General features: G+C 37.1%; 3 protein-coding genes across 9 annotated transcripts in view; all 3 read right to left on the reverse strand.

The window, feature by feature from the left end:
• LOC111447188 (K(+) efflux antiporter 2, chloroplastic-like) overlaps nucleotides 1-11,538 on the reverse strand; it is a 13,796-nt gene extending 2,258 nt beyond the window's left edge. The window contains exons 1-14 of one of the 3 annotated variants that reach the window (XM_023086236.1): nucleotides 11,276-11,538; nucleotides 9,199-10,856; nucleotides 8,606-8,777; nucleotides 8,436-8,526; nucleotides 7,897-8,033; nucleotides 7,741-7,800; nucleotides 7,519-7,638; nucleotides 6,356-6,424; nucleotides 5,840-5,905; nucleotides 4,708-4,797; nucleotides 1,822-1,926; nucleotides 1,580-1,708; nucleotides 1,279-1,488; nucleotides 772-921 (exon numbers count right to left, since the gene is read on the reverse strand). In XM_023086236.1, coding sequence (XP_022942004.1) covers nucleotides 772-921; nucleotides 1,279-1,488; nucleotides 1,580-1,708; nucleotides 1,822-1,926; nucleotides 4,708-4,797; nucleotides 5,840-5,905; nucleotides 6,356-6,424; nucleotides 7,519-7,638; nucleotides 7,741-7,800; nucleotides 7,897-8,033; nucleotides 8,436-8,526; nucleotides 8,606-8,777; nucleotides 9,199-10,832 — 3,033 coding nt within the window. In that variant the 5' untranslated portion in view covers nucleotides 10,833-10,856; nucleotides 11,276-11,538. Of the gene's footprint in view, nucleotides 1-771; nucleotides 922-1,278; nucleotides 1,489-1,579; nucleotides 1,709-1,821; nucleotides 1,927-4,707; nucleotides 4,798-5,839; nucleotides 5,906-6,355; nucleotides 6,425-7,518; nucleotides 7,639-7,740; nucleotides 7,801-7,896; nucleotides 8,034-8,435; nucleotides 8,527-8,605; nucleotides 8,778-9,198; nucleotides 10,978-11,275 lie in introns of all 3 variants that reach the window. The other 2 variants (XM_023086217.1, XM_023086228.1) reach the window with 2 other exon arrangements.
• A 1,197-nt stretch (nucleotides 11,539-12,735) lies between these two features.
• Nucleotides 12,736-15,123, reverse strand: LOC111447345 (LIM domain-containing protein PLIM2b-like). Of its 2 annotated transcripts, XM_023086472.1 has the most exons (5): nucleotides 14,557-15,122; nucleotides 14,363-14,456; nucleotides 14,253-14,278; nucleotides 13,258-13,347; nucleotides 12,736-13,174 (listed from the first exon to the last, which is right to left on the reverse strand). In XM_023086472.1, exons 1-5 carry the CDS (start codon nucleotides 14,689-14,691, stop codon nucleotides 12,908-12,910), a joined length of 612 nt encoding a protein of 203 aa, XP_022942240.1. In that variant the 5' UTR covers nucleotides 14,692-15,122; the 3' UTR covers nucleotides 12,736-12,907. The 2 variants fall into 2 exon arrangements, with proteins under 2 accessions (XP_022942240.1, XP_022942231.1); XM_023086463.1 differs by having other exon boundaries at nucleotides 14,253-14,456; nucleotides 14,557-15,123.
• A 1,202-nt stretch (nucleotides 15,124-16,325) lies between these two features.
• LOC111447321 overlaps nucleotides 16,326-20,617 on the reverse strand; it is an 8,310-nt gene continuing 4,018 nt past the window's right edge. For all 4 annotated transcript variants that reach the window (XM_023086441.1, XM_023086435.1, XM_023086428.1 and 1 more), the window contains exons 6-13: nucleotides 20,343-20,455; nucleotides 19,727-19,841; nucleotides 19,423-19,613; nucleotides 19,219-19,335; nucleotides 18,715-18,795; nucleotides 18,322-18,542; nucleotides 17,256-17,295; nucleotides 16,326-17,056 (exon numbers count right to left, since the gene is read on the reverse strand). In XM_023086441.1, the coding sequence (XP_022942209.1) occupies nucleotides 16,487-17,056; nucleotides 17,256-17,295; nucleotides 18,322-18,542; nucleotides 18,715-18,795; nucleotides 19,219-19,335; nucleotides 19,423-19,613; nucleotides 19,727-19,841; nucleotides 20,343-20,455 (1,448 nt within the window). In that variant the 3' untranslated portion in view covers nucleotides 16,326-16,486. The remainder of the gene's footprint in view (nucleotides 17,057-17,255; nucleotides 17,296-18,321; nucleotides 18,543-18,714; nucleotides 18,796-19,218; nucleotides 19,336-19,422; nucleotides 19,614-19,726; nucleotides 19,842-20,342; nucleotides 20,456-20,617) is intronic.

Here is a 20,617-nt window from a genome sequence, read left to right on the forward strand (position 1 = left end):
ATTAAAAAAAAAAAAAAAAAAAAAAGGAGCCAGGGTTAGTTTGTAACTAAACAAAGTTATAATATCACGACAAAATGTTATATGTTCACCTTTCTAACAATTTCAAATTTTGTTGTGATAGTATGATAAATTGACCGCAAACAGAGAAAACTGAAAAAAAATATATCTATATTCACTGAACAAAATAATATAATATGATAAACGGTCAACTCTTATGGCACCATCAACATATGCCTAGCCAAGGAAGAAACCCTTAAAGGTGGATGTTTGAGCTAGATTGCACATCTCCATTATCCAGTAATCCGACAAGATAAATGTATGATTCCATAATCAATGTCGATAAATTTGCAGGGTACTTTGTATTCTGGATAAGTGGGAATCATAGATCTAGCTTTCTCCATTGATCATCGGGTCAAAACAAGGTAATTTCTCTTGCGGCTACACTACTAAGATTTATCAATAGCTAACCTAATTAATCAATCTTAACAACCTCAAAGAAAAAAGATGATCATCTTGATATCCAAATCTAGAGCATGTTCCTCTCATTTATATACATAGCAATAAATATCAATATTAGGTAAGTCCTGTTTCAAATTAATATCCAAATTTATTTTAACAAGAAACTAAACTAATATTAGTGAAGTCCCATTTCAAATTACCAAACTAATTTCATAGAACAACCCCATGAGAATAATCAAACAATGCCTGAAAATTTATCAGTGAAGATTTGTAACTTTTAAAGGTAAATCTCTTTTCGTGTTAGTATTTTACCTCGCTTTCAACAGGTAATAAGCTCCGAACATCATGTTGCTCAAAATGAGAAGCAATTAACTGACCACCGGCAGCTAGCCACGGTGTAAGGGCCATAGAAATTCCCACAACAAGAAACAGTAAAGAGGATAGTTGAGAAGACATTATACCCTGTTAAAGAAACACCAATTAGCAAATTTATTTTATTTTATTATTATTATTATTATTTATTATTTTTTTGGCTAAAAAAATCTCTTTCATGAGAAGAATGAAACTAAAAGAATGACCCTACAAAGAACAAGGTCAAAATGAAACAAATGGACCTCCGAAAAAATAATTACAACCAATAAGGGTTACTAGAAAGGTTCCAATCTTTGGCTTTTTGAGGACATTAGCAACTTTGGGTCTGGCAATAAATGTTATCCATAAAAATCAGAGGATAGCTGGAAAAACTATTTGTGGGTAATAAAGCTAAGCATTTGAATCCATAATACAACAGCTAAATCATGCAAGTTATGCAAATATAACCTGATTGACAGCTTCACCGAATGCCACAAAAGCAAATTCTCCACCAGGAGCAAGAAGCAGCCCAACTCTTAACGCAGATATAATTGAGATACCAAAAAGTCTACCAATCAAGGCAACCAATATAGTCTTACCACCAATAAGAAGACCCAAAGACCCCATGATAACTGGAAAGTTAGAAAGAAGAAGTTTTGGATCGATAGACATCCCAACCTGAAAGTAAAAAGTTACCATGAAAATGTGATAAATTAGTAACTACAAATCTCTATCTGTTCTGAAAAAGTATCCAACATGAAGTACCAACCGTCATGAAGAAGAGACCCAATAGAAGGCCACGATAAGGAGCAATATCAGATTCGACCTGCAAGGAGAATTCCGTTTCTGCAAGTAGTAAACCTGCTAGAAAGGCACCTAGCGCCATTGATAGTCCAGCCTACTCTCAATTGATGCAAAAAAGGAATCCCAAAAAGAAAAAATAAGATGAGTAAATGAAATACTATTTCAGGAAGTTACTGAAAAAGAATCTTAAGGAGTGAAAACCAGTACCCTGGCAGTAAGTAAACTTGTTCCCAGAATGACAAGTAGTGTGTTGGCAGAGAATATTTCTGCATTTTGATTTTCAGCTATTTGTTTATATATTGGTCGTAGTAGCTGTAATTGGAGAAGAAGAAGAAATTAGAAAACAAAGCACAAGATCTAGTATTGATATATTAAATGATTGTTGTTTTATATGGTAAAAGAATTTGCTGCACTACAAGAGTCTAACAGACGCTTTAGAGATCATTCCCTTCAAATGCTTGAAGATTAATTGGTAAGGTAAGAATTAATCAAATTCTTCTCCAGTTTAAATCAACTATTTGATAGGAAAATGTGGTTTCAAGAAATACTGTCTAGACCAGAAATGCTCAATAATCCTGAGGGAAGTTTTCGGAACAAAGAAAGGTAACATGCGGGAAAGTTGGATAAGGTCGCCTGTATAAGGGATAAACGTCCTCCCTTTGACATATGTGTGCCACTCCAACCCCTTAAACATCATTCCACCTTTTCAGTAATAGGTTCCCAAAACCCCTTTGTGTGTGGTTTACCGCTAAGAGAGGCCCAAATAAACTGCTGGTCAGGATGTTACTTCACAATAAAAAAGTCTTGGGCAAGGGATGTAACAGTATCTGAGGCCAAGTGGACGCCTACGAATTTTGATTTTTGGTGGTTGATATGGAGGCACAATGCTTCTTCAAAACTATGAATGGTAGAGAAAAGTGCAGAGAGCTTGTCCTTACTCGAAATTGAGAAAAGGATGGTGTATCAAAGATGGTTAATAGACAAATTTCCCCTCCTACGTCAAAGCCTTTGATGTTGCCATTTAGAGCCCCTTGTGATAGCATATGGCTTAAGCAATCCACCACAAGGATAAAGAGAAAAGGGGAAAGGGGGTCGTCTTGTCGAAGACCTCTCGAATTTGCCATGAAATACAACCCTAGATCCAGTTTCTCCCTTTTGTGCCAAATCCTTTAGCCACCAAAACACTGTCAAGAAAATCTCAAACAGCCATGTCAAATGTTTCTCTATATCGAGCTTGATAACAAGCCCTTCCTTTAACTCAATCTCAATATCATTGTCTAGAACCAAACTAATGTCGTCTCTCATGATAAAATCTCAACAATGATGTTCTTTCTCCTCTTGTAGACAAAACTCTAAGATAAAAGTTGTTGTTTTCATCACCCTCTAGGGTCCATTTCAGTTGGCATTTCTGTCTCCAAGTTGCCTCTTCGCTAGGGGAAATATCCAACGGTCTGGCTTGTTCTCAGAAACCCATTGGTTAGGGAATTGGTTGATGCCATGTGATTCCTCCAAGTGGTCAACCCTGACAAGCTCAATGGTTGACGCCATGTGATTCCTCCAATTTGTCAATCCTGACAAGCTCATTAGCTACGTCAACTTTTCTGATCTTGGCACAGCTGAAAGAAGTCGTGTTGCATTCTCTTAGGACTTCCTTGAGAGTCTTCAGTTTCTATATGAATCTGTGACCAGGCCACCCTAACGGCTGGTTGTTACGCCACCAATTACAAAATAAGGTCTCAAAAGAATGATGCCCCATCCACATATTTTCAAGTATCCAGGCCACATCTTTGTTGACCGAGGGTCAAGACAATTGGGTAATGATCAGATGTGATACGAGGAAACCACTTGACCAAAATACTGTTAAATTTATCAATACATGGACCCATGATTATAAATCGATCAATAAGGGTCATGGCAGGTCTCTCACGTAAGCTAGACCGAGTGTATTTACCATTAGAGAGAGGGGGCCAGCCAGAGCACTATCAGTGAATTTGTTGAAAAGTTTCATACATTTTGTAGTTGCCTTGCCACTTGATTTCTCAATGGAACATCTAGTCACCTTGAAGTCACCACCCATAATCCATTGATCTGTACAGAGATGAGATAGCTCATAGAGCTCTTCCCATAAGGCACTTCTATCAGTAGCTCGAGAAGAATCATAGATACCAGGCAGCCAAAATCTGTAACCATCAAAAAGGGAAAGAAGTAGAGTTAGAGAGAGGGTGCCTACACTGACTTCCAAAACCTTTGTTGATGGATCATTCCACATAATAAGCATTTCCCCAGTAGTTTTGCACGCATCTAAAGCAATCCAAGCCATATGCCGGGAGCTCCAAAGGGATTTAGGATTTAGTAAACCTTCTACCAACACTATTTCTTTTAGCTTCTTGGAGGATTACAAAGGTGGCATTTGTTGAGGAGAAAATCCTTAACGAGCGCTCTTTTTTTCCTGGAGCCCAGACCACGCTAACATTCCAAGAGAGGATAATATTTAGCTTTGGGTGACCCATCAATGGCAAGGGAAGAGGGAACCTTGTCACAGTTCACTGTGGAGGTGAGTTTTTCCGTTCACAGACTAATTTGGAAGATTTTACCCCTGATATACCTTTATTAGGCTTATTCGGAATAGCCATAACACAGAGGTCATGTTTCCAAAGCCACGGAGCAAGTTTTGCAAGCTAGAGAACATAAAGCCGTCTTCATTCTCAGATTCACCCGCCAATTTTTGTTCATCTTCGACCATTGAATGATCAGTAATAAACGTGCAAGAAAGGGGAGGGGGGAGAAGGGAGCCTAGAGATGAAATCAGTGGACTCCAGTTAGCCATGACACAAATAAGTAGAAAACAAAGGGCAAATTAAACAACACTTTGGTGGTATTTCTTAGACAACCAGAAAAAGACCACATCCTTTTTCACATTTCCAGCAAGAATGACTCCACCTAAATGATGAATTTAACAATCAAGCATTTTAGGAACAGTAGCGCTCTAGAGGAGATCATATTCTTCCAAAAGAACGTCCTTTCATCACTATAGAAAGAATACGACAGAGAGGATAAGAGCTCAGAGCCTGAAAATATAGTATCACCACCTACCAGGCGCCCACCAGCTATAATGGTAGAAATGGCAACTATTGCCTTAACAGCAGCCAGGCCAAGAGCTTCAGCAATGGCTTGAAAACCAATCTGGAAAAGAGCAGAGTATATAGATTTTTTAATTTTAGGTTAACATATTGTAATAAGTTTAACCAGCCAAAAGTCGAGATGTAAATAAAATGTTAGATCAAACAACGTATAAACAACATCTCATATTTTGTATCTTTCATTTAAGAAAACCTATAAATAAATTAAACTAACAATAAAAAGGAAAAAAAAATTAAATCTTTCATCTAGGAAAACCTATAAATAAATTAAATGAAAAATAAATAAATAAAAAGTAAAAAAAATAATAATAATAACAGCAACAACAACAGAAAAATAAATAAAATCTTTCTCTAAACCAGAAATCCTTTCTATCCTCACAAGGTTTGAAACTGGGACTGCCACTAACCCTGCAACATTTTTGGAATCAAAGAAACTTACCCAGCTAGGTGGATCAAAAGGTTTTGAACCAAGAACACTCGATAAATTCCCTATACCACGATCTTTTAATATAATTTTAGTTCACTAATTTATTGTTATATTTTTCAATTATTCTGAAATTATTCATTTAGAATTTCAGTTGCTCCTCAGTGGTCCTCTTCATTTTCTGGTTTTAGTTATGAAAAAAATAAACAATGCATCTAAACCAGTGACCAACACAAGTAGAAGACCAAGTAGTTTGTATGGCGAAAAAAATCCACCGAGTCTATGGTTCAAGATGTATTTAAATAGTGAATACATTGGAAAACTGGTATTAATTTAAATTGTTCAGGAAGAACATTGCACACCAAAGTAACCCTCTTATTAGACGTAGTGATCAAGGTTTCTCAACAAACATACACTTCTCAAGTTCTCCTCTTTCCTTATTTTTTTAATTTTTTAATTTTTTTGTCCCAACATTTGGGGTTTAGAGTACACTATTTCAGTAACAATCTACAAAACAGATATCCAACACTATGCTCGTAAAAAATGAAAAATGGAGAGTGTTAAGGGAGTGTTAAATTTGAACTCTGTCACTGCGTAATAAGATTGTCAAATAACTGTCATAGCCATGCACTGGATAAGACAACTTATTAGAAGTTCTTACCCCTCCTTTGGATGAATTAGGTGAAATTAGAGGTATGAGAATCAGCAAAACCACAACAGCCAAATCCTGGAAACGGAGGGAAAGAAAGTCAACTTGAAGCCAGAGCAACGGTAAAACAAAATATTCTGATATAACATTATATTTTCAAAAGGGACAAAGAAACTAGTCACGGGAGCACTGGCACAGAGGACATTCAACATTACAGAGTTTTCACGTCAACAACAACAACAGAAGTAGGCCAGTTAATTCAACATAGAACCATAGACCCCCAAAATAACAAAGACAAGATAGAGACTGTCATTGCATATTATGCAGTCAATTCAATATTTTCACACTTCAGAAGAAGTTCATGTAGGTTTGACCACAATGAAATTAAAATGCAAGATGAGAGTAGGTACTTGTGTCTGTAACTGTAAGGATCATATTCAGACAAATAGGTTGTCCATGTAAAATCATTCCAGCATGGCAATTATATGAAATAAAAGAATATTAATACAATTGAAATAATCAAGATACCTGAAATAGTAAGACAGAAAATGTGGCTCGCCCATGCCGCGAAGTGCTCTCGCCTCGCTCTTGCAACACCTGCAAAAAGAAACCATTGACGAAGCTGATATCATCCAAAAAGTGACATGTAGTTTTATAAGTTTATAGCCTACAATATCAATCAAGAAGAAAGTTAATACTTGGCTTGAGGGGATGCATAAATCAGCCATAAGCCAAGATCACATGGTGATTTAGGATAACAAAGAACCCAAGAAGTAATTAGATATGTTAAAAACAGAATACTTTTGAGCAAACAAGTGACTGGACCATGTACATCAAAGAACGCTGAGATTTAGTTAATCCATATCAGCTTTTAATATGTATAAGAAGCTTATTTGCAGGGGGGCGGAGATTATGGGACAGAAAAAAAAAAAAAAAATTATTATACAAGAATACCATGACTAGACTATTTCATGCAACAATCTTTTTCTTTTTTCCTTTTTTTTTTTAAAAGAAACCAAGCTTTCATCGAGAAGCATGAAAAAATAACAAGCACATATAAAAGAACAAGTCTGAAAGGGAATCCAACATTAGCTACAAGAACGGATTCCAAACCAAAAGTATGAGACTAAGATAGGTTATTATAAAAAGCATGTTGAAAGCATGCAACAGCATCAAATAGCAAATATAATAATTATAAAAAGCATGTTGGAAGCATGCAACAGCATCAAATTAGCAAATATAATAATAATAATAATTTGTAGTCTGTGAGTGAGAAAATTCAGGGATTTTTCCTTTCTTTTTTTTTTTTTTTTTTAACACTGAGAAGTTGAAGCATATTGGGATCACAAAAATTGGTCGATGACCTTTCCTTCCTTATCTTCAATATTTGAGATATAAAGTCATCGCAATTACCACTGACAGCCAAGAAAAAGTCAAATACTGGAAAATTGCACGACATTAACAAAGAAAGATAAGCATATTTGAGCAACCAAGCCAACCACCACAGGGAAGAATATTTTCTCCTGGACTAAAGGAATCAAAGTTAGTTTCAGGCACAACTCCGTCAGAAAACTATAGCAGTATGAGAGTTTACAGAACATAAAAATTTATTATCCTTTAAGTGAGAATCTTATAGTACAAGAAAAGAAAACGCTACAAGTTTGGAAGAAAATACTTATCCGCGATCACACCTGAAGGACAACAGCAGTGGATGACAAAGCTAAACCATTTCCAATGACAATTGCAGCTGGGCCAGGCTGCCCACAGACAATATGAGCAATCATCCCAACCACCACAGCTGTAACCAAAACCTGCATTTCTGAATAGGGTTAATTACCTAAGGTACATCACTTGCAGACCAGAGCAAGGGTAGACTTGGCCCCACACAGTAAAGAATGGAATTTCACAATCACCTGTGCAGATCCTAACCCAAAAACATATTTCTTCATGGAGCTTAGCCTCTCAACTGATAACTGAAAAGGAATAACTTAGGTTTAACCTTCTAAAAACATAACTCGAATAAATAAATAAAGGAGTGGAAACAAAATCAACTCAATTAAAAGGATCACCTCCAGGCCAATGTTGAACAGGAGAAAAACAACTCCAAATTCAGCAATTGCTTTTGTTCCATGCACATGACGGATTATGGAGAGACCATATGGCCCAATTAATATTCCAGCAGCCAAGTACCCAAGGACAGGACTTCCTATACAGCATATTGGATGAAATACACCGTTGGTTGAAAATATAGCGACAAACACTTAAATAAACTTGTCCAAAAAGCCTTACATAAACTAACCCAAATACATAGCGCAATTTATCATATTGGATAAAATAAACCGTTGGTTGAAAATAGAGATAAACACATAAACAAACTTGTCCAAAAAGCCTTACATAAACTAACCGAATACATATGCGCAATTTATCATAGTAGACCACATAAAAGCTGAGTGAAATACTGACAGGTAAAAGTTTCAAGTCTTCTCTTGACATTGATATTCATGAAGCCAAGAACTTTGAAGGAATCAACCAAAGGACATTTAGAAAGAAAATAGCCAGCAAGTAGGAAACTCAAATCAATCCAGAAAGGCATGTAAAATTCATTCACCTCCAGGAAGTTTCTGAAATGTTGGCACAAATATAACACTAGCAAGCAACAGCCATAACATGTCTAACAGTGAAGCCTCCTCTTCATTCACCTGAAATGTTGTGATTGATGACAACAATAAGAGTTACAACCAAAAATCTCAACTCTGAAAGGGTTCAATGAGTACATGCCTCTTGATGCGGAATCTTTGAAATTAACTTTTTCACTTTTTGAGGAAGTTTACTTAATTGTTGAAATAAAGGTTTTGTATTCCAGGAAACTTCATCAGTGCTAGTGGTGACAACATCAGGCTGCTGAAACATATGAGACTTCCTTTCTGCTCGATTTGCAAAGATGCTGATCCTGTGATGAATTTCAACATCTAGTGACTATATGAAGCAATCTCTTCTCTGTAGACAACAACAAGACGAAAATGCATAGCATTGTCCACACGGGGAACCAATATACCAATAGATACATTTCATGCTTATGATGCTAGTGTGCTTTTCACATGGCAGCAATTTTCAAGAACCTATTACTTATTTATTTACTTTGGTTGAGGTGTCAGCTACTGTTATAGTAAGATATACAAACCGGACGCAAAAATCTCTTCTTTCTAAGATTCCTGGGGAAGGAGAATACTGGTGCAATACCTTCATCAGGAAGATGAAATACGCTTGCTAAACTGAGCAATTAGCAATATACTTGTAATAACTAACTTTATGGCCCTTCATACTCTTCTAGACACAAATGCAGAAACGATAAAGAATATGTTGGTACATACCCTGCTCCTAACAGTACTACTCCAACAATAAGCTTTGGCAATTGCTTTTTCGTGGTATCCAGGAGACCCTCGAAGACTAATGCTGGAGTGAACTCTTCCCCATCAGCCGAAAAGGAAAAGAATGATGCTGAGAAAAAGCGAGAAGATTTTTTCAATAAAGCCTTGGGGGAATTTAAAGATGAGCCTTCTCTGGTCAAATCCTTCTGTGTTTCCTGCTTTTTTGCTTGACTCAAAATAGACTTCTCTGCTCCAGATTCTACCTCCTTTAAGGAATCTGAATTCAATTTTCCATTCTCACTATCACTTAAGTCATATGGTTGATCAGAGTCTTCAGAATCTGAAAAGCTACCTGGAAGAGATTTGATAACTAAGGAATCACCACTAAGTGGCAAATCTCTATCCATTTCAACAGCAATATCACCAGAAATTTCGAGAACTGCCTTATTGTTCTCGTTAACAACTTCTTCAATAATATTTGACCCCTGTGTGGTTTCCGAAGTGTCAACAAAAGAATTTGATATAGATTTCTCCACTCTCTGTAAAACTATTTCAGCATCACTGACCCTTTGGGCAGCCTCAAGTTCAAAAGCAACAGCTTGCTCAGCCAAAAGCATTATATTTGCCACTTCTTCTTCAGCTTTCAACGCAATCAACTGTTCTTTTTCAGCTAACTCAGTCAGCCTGTCCACTTCCTTCTGTAACTCTTCCTTTTTACTCTGTAAGCGCTTCAATTCCGCATCACAAGTTTCCAAACTAGCACAGCATTCTTTGATGTCCTCCTGAGCAACTAACAACACTTCTTGCTTTTCCTTGCCATCAATCTCCCCCTCACTTTCTGTTGATGTTTCAGGAGAATCGTTTCCTTTTGCCAGCTCCAATGACTCTATTGCCACCTGAAGCCTTGCTTCTGCTAATGAAAGTGCCATGGTTGCTTTTTGAACAGCTTCTTTGGCAGCATATTCTTCATTCACGACCTGTTGTACAGAATCAAGAGCAGAATTCACATCATTCCAAGCATGGGCTGCTTCATCTTGCAAAGCTATCGCTGCTTCTGATATTTTTTGGGCTTTTTCCTCAAACATGGTACTGTTAAGTCTCGCAACTTCCAATTCTGTCATAGCCTTTTGCAGCAATTCTCTAAGCTCATCCACAGTCAGTGCATCCGTTTCTACAGCTTCTGCTTCTCCATCAGCTTCTCTGGAACCAGCTGACCCTAAACCATCGGTATGCTCAGAACTGGATCCTCCATCACCAGTACCCACATATTCCAAATTTCTGCCATTTCCATCAATAAATGATGAAGAATCATTGCTTTGACACTCTGAATAAACCATGCCCATCCTTCTTCCAAATGTGTTGTTACAATTCAAGAATCTTTTGTGCTTACATATTTGCAAGGCACCATCATACTTGCTAGCACAAACCAGACTCAAATGATTGGAATTGCTAGCAGCTACAATTCTGTTTCTCTTCTTCGGCACTTTATAAATTACTCTTGAACCTCCAGTCAACTTGGCATCAATAATTCTACTTCTAAGCACATAGCTGGGACCAAATTGGTCCAACGTCTTGCAATATGCTTTTTCACTACCAGATAACACATTTTGCTTCCAAATATTACAAGATAAATCCATGGTTCCAGGAATATGAGACAAGCCCTTCAAAAAACCCAGTATTCAATTACATACTCGTACCAAGGTTGCCAATCATTCAAACACCTAGTCAAACAAAATCAAGAACCGCTAAAAAAAAACACAGATACAAACCATCAACCAGACCCTGCCAGAATCCGAAAACCATAACCATGCACGTTAACTCGTAAACATGAACATAATTCCACTCATCAGATCAGTCACTCGTGCATTCAATTCAAACAAATCAATCAAAAACACATATAACTACTCACACCGAGAACTAAACTAAGTCGCAATGCAATCAAATCCAAACCGCAGCTGGCAGATTATAAAGAATAAAAACAAACATACGAGCTACAAATATACATTCAGAAAACATTTATACCACAAAACACACTATTCAGACATATTAAACTGTAATTCTATACATAAAATGAACAAACCGATGCTGGAGGCTGATAAAACAATGGAGATATGTCTGCGGCAGAGAGTCGGGGGGAAAACAAAGCTCCGGCAATCACAGTCCTGAACCAGGTGTGGCAAAAATCAAAAAAATGGAAGGAAATGAAGGAGATTAAGAACAAATGAGGGAGAAAATTTTGTAGTGAATTTGCGTTTCGTGTTGTTCGGACGGTAGGAAATGAAAAATTCTGGCCGAGAACGCCACTAACTGCTCTTAGATATTTCTCGCGATTTTACCGAAATGGCCCTTCGTTGGTCGATGGCCTCATTGTCGATCTGTTGAAGGAGTGAGATATTCCGAATTAAAAAGGCGCTTGATCACGCGCTATTGAAGCGCGTGAAATGCAACCGCCAAATAAAATGCATCAAATGAAGCAATGTTAAAAAAAAAAAACCTCTTTTTTATTATTATTTTTATTTAAATTTATGTTTAATATTTTTATTACTTAAGCATTTTAGTTTTATTAAAAATAAAAATTTGAATAAATCACTCAACCATCCAACTAAAAAAAATTATAATTAGATAAAAAAATTATAATTGGATTAGGTTGAATCATTATTTAATAAAGGTATTTTTGAGTTAAATACAATTACAATTTTTTTTTTCTTTAGAATTTTTAATATTTCATTTCTAACTCAATTACCAATTATATTCTTATTCCATATACAAATTTTTAATATATTATAATTAAAAGGTAGGGCGGGATGCTTTCCACGTGGTAAAATTTTTAATATATTATAATTAAAAGGTAGCCTGAGAACTGTATATAAGATTTTCAGATCATACGGCTTCTCGTTTTTCTAGGGTTTTTTTAGTTTAACAATTGCATATTGAGAGATTGAGTGATCCGAATTGACTTGTATCGGATAGATATTATTTTGACATCAAGATGGTTTGATATGATATGGACTTATGAAGACTGCAATCACAATCGCCCATGAAGCCAAAATGGTGTATATCCAATAGTGCTACTGGGACAAATTTGGTTCAAAGAATTTGGGAATATGCTGAGATATTAAACTGACTTGATAGCACAACTTGTGAAAAAAAAACATTGGCCATAATGCTAGAAATTCTAAGTACAAATCTTCACCTTAAAAACCAATGGTACCAATGGTAAACACTAGATAATTGCTCGTGTACCAATTATCATACCAACGGTAAACGCTAGATAGCCAAGTGCAAAGTGGATAACTGTTGAAAGCATCTAAGTAGTAAGCCAACCTTCTAATTTCCCCAAAACCTCCGTTAGCACACAGCTAAGATAGCGATGGATTCTCTACCCCTGTGGGGATGGAGTACAAACATAAGAACCGAGCTTCAACATAGAACAAAAATTCTCGTACCGTAAAATCCACTAGAGCTTATCATTCTATGCCATAAACAAAATAAGGTGTGTTTTTCTAGAACTTATTAGGTGATACTTGAAAGTGCAGCAGAATATAGTATAAATTGGAAATAAATGTGAGAACAAAAACAAATGTTTCCATTCCAATGAATGTGAATTGGGAACAAAAACAAATGTTTTCATTCCAAACAGAAGAATAAACTTTTTTTTTTTTTTTTTCATAAGAGATGAATTCTCAAAGTCTGGAAGAGCAGAAGAAGCATTTTAAGACTGCTCTACTGCGCCGTCCTCGGAATCAGGCTGAGGCTTGCCATCTTTTTCGGCACGTTCGGCCGGGGTCATGGTGGCTTTCTTGTTTGCAGCAGCTTGAAGGACATGGGTATAGTTGCCCTTGACCATGAAGAGCTGAGCAAAATGGTGCTTGCAGTACAACACTCCATCAAGAGCAGCATAAGAAGAGTGTGTCAAATTGCATCCACCATGAGCACATCTGAAGCAGTTCTTGTGGTAGCATTCCCCCTCAAGACTGATCTGTTAAGCCCAGCAGAGTTTTCTTTCACAATTTTGAGAAAAATGTGTGTTGTGTAAAGAAGAAAAGGGGAAGAACTACGGACCTTTTCTAATGGATAAACTACTTTACTGCAAGCAGCACATCTATCTTGAGTCCCACAGAACATGGCGGAGAGTTTGCTGTTGGTCCTTGTCTGTCAAAGATTGTGAAAGTTGTAATATAACATGAATATTACAGCATTTGCATGAAAATCACAGGGCTGAAGTTTCAAAAGACGAACACGACTCTCCACAATGAGCATAAGCTCTCATGGCCTTTTGGGGAAAGGCCTCAAACCAATGGAGAGTGTATTTTTTGATTATAAACCCATGATCATTCCCTAAATTAACCGATGTGGGACACTTTCGAATAGAATAGGCTTTTTTTTTTTCGGGGTAAATGTCACAAAAGGGACACTCTCTTTCCCTTGGTAACAAGATGAATTTTTCCCTGGTTTCAATCAAACATGCTCTTGGCTGCTTGAGTGATAGCTAAGTTGACTATAGAACGTTAGAAAACTCTAATGGCACGTCCAATCAAACTTCTTGACCGAAAACTTAGCTTTAGAAAATTAGAAACAAAACCAGAATGCCTAGGCCCATTCTATTTCAGGTGAGCAAGCTAAGCCTATTGGGAATGGCATATTCAAAACCAGGCAAAATTATTGAATGAGTGGTCTCCTAGAAATGAATTTGAAAAAAGTGCACATAGTAACGAGATTAACCGTTTCTTTCTCATAAATACTATTGAATGACATGATCGTAATGTAGGAGTCTCATAATAATCGTTAGAGAACTTTAAAAATCTAAATTGGCTCCTAACAAACATTCGATATGAATTTGAAGTTTCGAATGCCAATAAGAATGGTTGAAAACGAGATGACTACAACCCAAATAACGGTTGGATGTAGATTCAAAAACTTGCATGATCCTAGCAACTATCAAACTTTGTTCCATTTTATTCTCATACATTCAATCTAGTATCTAATCCACGAGTTAGTGAGATTATGACAGTCACTTCTTTTAAATCTAAGGAAAGAAGAACACAATGGGAGCATACCAGTTCAGGTTTCTTCTCAGACTTGGCTGTTGAACAATGAAACGAGAATGTCAGGAACATATGAAAAGAAAAAGGAACAGACAAAAAGAGGGAAATAACGGTTATACTACATTGGAAGTTTGCGAAATTTCCAGATTCCTTAAAGAGTTGATCGAAATGAGGCTTGCAATACAGGACGCCGTCCATCCACGAGTGGCTGGTCATCTGTCATCATAATCAAACAATTAGGGTAAAATCCGCCATTATCGAACGATCTAACACGAGAAGGTGATGTTGAAATTTGAAAATGTAAACCGAGACTAACCGAAAGGGTGCCTTTGCAGTGGCTGCATCTGAAGCAATTCTTATGGTAAGGATTGCCTTCAAGAGACAACAAATCAACCACATAAACAGTCTTATTACAAGCCTTGCATTTATCCAATGTTCCAGTGAAAGCCATTTTATGAAGAAATGAGTGTTTTACAAGATGGACTCAATCCGAGACAGAAGAACTTCCGGAAAAGAAGAAAACAGAAAAAACACACCAGAAACGAAGAAAATGTAGTGCAATGGAAACCTCAAGCCCTCCGAAGCCTCGATCTTCCAGACAAGATCAGATACGAGGGGGAGGATTGAGGTCTGTGATTGATGAAGTAAAAATCCAAATTTATACATGAAATAGTGTCGGATTTGGTGGTGTGAATCCAAATGCGGGAGAGATTTGTGATTCATTGGTTGGATCAGCTCCAATTCCGGACAGAATTTCTTGACATAGAATGAAAGAAGAGCGGATCGGTTGACGATTTCAAAGGAAATTGGAGGGCGGTGGGAGAGAGATGAAAGCCATTGGCCTTCGATTACCCGACTTCGCCGCTATGTTCGTTGTTATTGAACAGAGGAACGGCGTTTGCCGGGTCCCGCTTAAACGACGTAGTTTTGTCTGGTTTTAAAAAATTAACAAATAATTAATTTTTTGAGAAAATATAAATTTTATTATATCAAATTTAATCTTAAAATTTTAATTACACGCCACCATAAATTTAACTTAAATATTGCATTTTCTACCCTTCGCTAATTCATCTATTAAATTTCAAAAAGAAATAATAATTAAAAATAAAAACAATCCAAAAAAATCTTCATAAACTCGCTCATTTCAATAAATTTTTTTTTTATCAAATTATAATCGAAATTTAGTTAAATTATATCAGTTTTATCGTATTCATATCATCTGTAAGCTTCTCAACTCAGTGCTTTATTGTTTTTGTGCGTGGTACAGTGAAATTTTGATTGTATTGATAGCATGACATGAAATATTCCCGGCTATCATCTCGAAAGCTCTTTGAGAAGAATATCAACAGAGTTACTACTAGTCGAGAATTAATGAGATTCTTTTATTTATTTCACGATAAGATTTGGCTTCCTCAAGGTATTTATGTCGTTCTTCTTTCGAACTTTACTTCTTCTCTTGCAATCTCGAAGCATACAAGGTTCTTTATGAGCATAATTTGCCTTCCGTGGCGAGTCACGATCGTCTCTAACCGTTCTCATCCTTAATGAACTTTTACTTTTCTTAAAATCCTTTTATTTAAACTTTTTATTAAAACCAAATGAGTCAGGCTCGCGAGGAGATAACAAGTGATTGAATCTTAGGATTTGATAAGAAGTTAGTTGGTCATTTGCACTCGAGAAGTTGAATAATTCTTTTCTCGGGAAGTAGCTCCGACATGTCCGAGACATTGCGATTAACTTTCAGAAGTCAATCTAGCTCTTAGTGATTAGATAGTAAACCACAGACTCACTGTTTCATGTTTCGTTTTTGTGCGTTCCATCGTACTATCTATTCGACTCACATTGTAGAAACAATTCATGAATTATCTCTCAAATTGTTCCCAACTAGTGATCATCTCAAATTATATATCAATGTACTGATCGAACGTATCCCCTTTTAGCATTTAAATGAACTACTCGACTAACATATCTCTTCGAGTTTTAATGTTCTCACGAACATCAACAATGTGGGCAATGTGTTATTTGGGATTGCTATGGTCGATAACTTGTTCAACGACATCGACAATTTTGTTTCTCTATATCGACGATGGCACGATAGCGATGCTTTGTTTTCATTATATGTATATAACATTGTTGGAGACATGAGAATACATGGAATGATTAACATTAGAAGCACAAGTAAATTTATTGTCTATAAGAACCTTCTGCTTCAGAAATTCTAGCTCTTTTCTGTTAGAGCCACCAAACTATGGCGGCAAAACAACTTGCTGGTTCAAGACGAGATCGGATATGGTCTTCCCATGGCGATCGATTCTCCGAGAGCAGTTTACGCCGCCATCTAGAATGTTACGAACAACAACATTCAAAGAATGGATACCTTTAACTTCGTATATTTCGACCTTCACGTGTTCATCGATCCACTCGTCTCTCTTCTTATCTGCATCCAAATCAGAAAATGTCGATGAATTTTGCAGCGATGAAAGAACTCTCTTCACCCATTCGGGCGTGATGATCATCTTCAACCGCTCGATATCAGATGGATAATGAGGAATGACTGAGAAGTTCATGTCATTCCCTTTGTCTCCAGCTCTACTATGGGCTACATTGTAAAGAGCAACCTTCTGGCCAGAGGGAATAGGAGAATGGCCAGTTTCTGGTGGCGAGGAGTCTGCACAAGGGTTGTCTGCATAAGCGAATACTCGGGGCGATGTTTGTGCCTTTGCTGGATCCTCACGAAGATCCGTTGGTCGACTGTCTAATTCTACTGCTTTAGTGCACTTCACTCCTGTTTGCCAGAAAACGTGTTCGCGCCCGACCTAATTTAAAAACAATCATAAGGAAAGAGACTGAATAATGAAGATAATGAGGAGAACTAAATGATGGTGAGGCTATGGAAACATTCAAGAAACAAAGCTCAAGATCATCAACAGATAGCGTATAAAACGCGACGATAAAAAGTGAAATACTGTTAATCCAGATATTCGGTTTGAGAATGAGAGGGAAAGAGAAAGGTACCAATTGTTTTTCAAGCACAATTTCTTTCTTGTACCCAGTGCTGCAATTCAAATCAAAACAGGACAAAAATTATGTCATCGACACGTAAAATGCAGTTTTAACAAAAAGATGAATCATAAGAATTGTAACAACCTAAGTCTACCGCTAGCAGATATTGTCTACTTTAGCTCTTTACATATCGCCGTCCGCCTCACGGTTTTAAAATGCGTCTACCAGGGAGAGGTTTCCACACCCTTATAAGGAATGTTTCGTTCATCTCCAACTAATGTGGGATCTTACAGTCCACCCTCCTGGGGGCCCAGTGCCCTCGTTAGCACACCGTCTGGTGCCGGACTCTGATACTATTTGTAACAGCCTAAGTCTACTGCTAGTAGATATTGTCCGCTTTAGCCCGTTACGTATCGCCGTCAGCCTTACGGTATTAAAACGTGTCTACTAAGGAGAGGTTTCCACACCCTTATAAGGAATTTTTCTTTCCTCTCCAACCAATGTGGGATCTTACAATCCACCCCCTTAGAGCCCACCGTCCTCGTTAACACACCACCCAATGCTTGGCTCTGATACTATTTGTAATAGCCTAAGTCCACCACTAGGAAATATTGTCCGCTTTAGCCCATTACGTATCGCCGTCAGCCTCACAATTTTAAAGTCGATGTGGAATCTCACAAGAATAATATCTCAAACCCACAAATTTTTGAAACTTACATGCTTCCTAGTAACAGATCAACAAGCATGTACATCAAGGAACAAGTCCATCCAAAGTCAAGTTTTGTCCATATATTTCAACAAGTTCGGATAATATAAATGGTTTCGAGGTTTGTAACTACTACGGAAATAAACATGGTTTCAGAGTATATTACGCATTCGGTTTGTGTAATCATCCTAATCTACCCGAAGGTACTTTCGAAACGAGCTTGATCAAGTTCTCGATCATTTCATTTTCCTTAAAGCTTAACTAAAAAGCTCAAACTTCAATAAACTTCTATGAAAGAAGGATTGTTAGTAAAAACAATCATGAATATGAAGGAAATAACTAATGTAAACAAATTTCACTGTCACAGTTAACCTGATGCCGCCGCCACCAGCTGGCCCATTTGTGTATAAAGCTGTAAATTCTCTAACAAACAGGAGAGCGTGCTCTTTCGTCTCAAATAGCCCATCCATGCGTAACCGAATATCTTCGACACTACTACTATTGATGGATGCTTTAAGGCTGTCAAGTCCAATTATATAAGAAACTATATGTTGATTAACACCATTCAATACTTCTTCCATCCACGAACGAACCTACGGAAGGAAAAACGAGAAAAACGGGAACAAACTCGTTATATTGTAGTCTTAATTTACTTAAACATAGCACCAACAGTCAATTCAAGAAATGAATATGAATCAAAATGATAAAAAATGTCAAAGACAGAAAATTATTGTGATACAATGGGAAAGCTATCCATTGAATTACCAGATATTCAGCAGCTTTAGCACGAAGAACGCATTCCCGTCCCCCATAGGATATCTCCCCCCATCCTTTCCATCCACAGTCCTGATATGTAATATTCACAATTAGCTTGTGAAGAGAGGAAGTATAAACAAGAAATTTCTCCAGGAGAATATCGAGCCAGCTCCTTCATACGTAGAGATTAATGGACAAGCGTATATTCGAAAGGTTTCCGTTTAAAAAAAATTAAGATCCAAAAATATTTTCCAGGTAGTCATCAACAACATTTGGAATACCTGAGAAGTTAGTTTTCGAGGTCGAAATGTTTACTCTAATAGACTAATCTTTGTGTATTTTCTTATATACTTTTTCGAGTGGGAGGCAGGGGAAAAACAAAACCCTGTAGGTTTCCTATTGATCCCTTAGTTTACTTTAAATCAATCCCCGGTAATCTCTTGATCTTTCAGGTGATTGTCGCTCGTTTATCCATCCGTTAAAACGTTAGATATTCAAGATAAAAATAAAAACCTTTGGAGCCAACTGCAAGAGTTTCTCGGGCACTACTTGAATCGATGGTTTCGCTCCAGAACAAAAAACCTTGGAGCTGGAGATCGAGCAAAACGAAACATTGCTCAAGTCAACCACCTGCATTCACAACCAGCTATGTCCACATTTGTATTTGACCTTTGTATTCAATCCATCAAAAGTAATCCTATGAAACATCTAACATACCAAATCAGGGGTGATATAAGCCGATGGATCGCCAATCTCATACAGAAGTTGCTCGGCACATGTACTGAAATTCAAAAGGCCTCCGGTCTCTTCCGCCTTGGCTACATAGACTTTTCCATCACAATCAATTTCAGCATAAGGCAGTGATATATCCAGAAGCTGTTGGAAAGGCATACTTCTATGCTTGTCTCCTACAGAAGATAACATTAAAAAGATCGCTCGAATCATATAGCCAAACTACAGCTATGAATTCCACGCTCCAACGACAAAGAATTCGGCTTTGGGTGGGTAGGAAGTAGTGGACCTGGATGCATAAAGTATCCCCCTGTAAGTTGACAACCACATTCCAGAAGATGACCAGCCAGTGTTCCCTGTGATAACCGTAGAAAATCATCCCAGTTCCAACCAAGTTCATATACCTGAATATATGTCACATTGTCATTGAGTCATTGTCTGAGAAATATTTCAAAACATCCTAAAGGAGTTCAAATTTTTGCTATGATAAATCTTAATTCATGATAGCATGACGTATATAGCCAGATTACCGATTTGATTATTACTAACTTCACTATTTTCTCTAAAACAATGAATACAATCCATCTCTCCAATATTCTTTATCTTTGTCCCAACAACAAATAATCTTAGATGTTGTTTAACCAATTCTTACAACATTTACTATATTGCAATCGATTGGAGATATTTTCTGTAACTCCTTGGTTGAAGCCCAAAAACGAGGCCGAAACCCCTAAAATCCATAAAGTTCTACCACCCCCAAAGGAGGCACTAAGCAACTTCAGTGCCTGCTATTCTTCTTAAAAACAATATTACTTCTAACGGTAACAAAAGTTATATTGAAAAAGGAAACATCGGTACGAATCGCTAAAAGATTGTGCCAACACCATGCAGAAACCACTCCCTACCATTGGAGCCATAAATAGGGCAGCATCTGCGACTCGAGAAGTAATTATGACATTTGGATGGTACTTTTCCAGACACTCGACGATAGGAGCTGCTCCCAGATACGTGCTAATTCCTTTCATTGATTAAACCAACGATCAGCTCCACCTTTAGAAGTAAGACGTCGTTAAGGAACAAAAAAGAGGAAAAGAAAAGTGTCTTGTGGCTGCCATATACAATTTGTGAAGTCATGTTATGCAACATTGACTGGAAAAAAAAAAAAAAAAAAAAAAAAAAA

The sequence above is a fragment of the Cucurbita moschata genome, unplaced genomic scaffold, assembly GCF_002738365.1.
Source record: "Cucurbita moschata cultivar Rifu unplaced genomic scaffold, Cmos_1.0 Cmo_Scf00001, whole genome shotgun sequence".
Classification (NCBI taxonomy): domain Eukaryota; kingdom Viridiplantae; phylum Streptophyta; class Magnoliopsida; order Cucurbitales; family Cucurbitaceae; genus Cucurbita; species Cucurbita moschata.

Coding starts and splice junctions, on each gene's coding strand:
- LOC111447345 (XM_023086463.1), bottom strand. CDS start 14,691: ATGGCTTTCACTGGAACATTGGATAAATGCAAGGCTTGTAATAAGACT. Junction 13,348..14,252: donor CTGAGAAGAAACCTGAACTG/GTATGCTCCCAT, acceptor AATCTTTGACAG/ACAAGGACCAACAGCAAACT. Junction 13,175..13,257: donor TAGTTTATCCATTAGAAAAG/GTCCGTAGTTCT, acceptor TGGGCTTAACAG/ATCAGTCTTGAGGGGGAATG.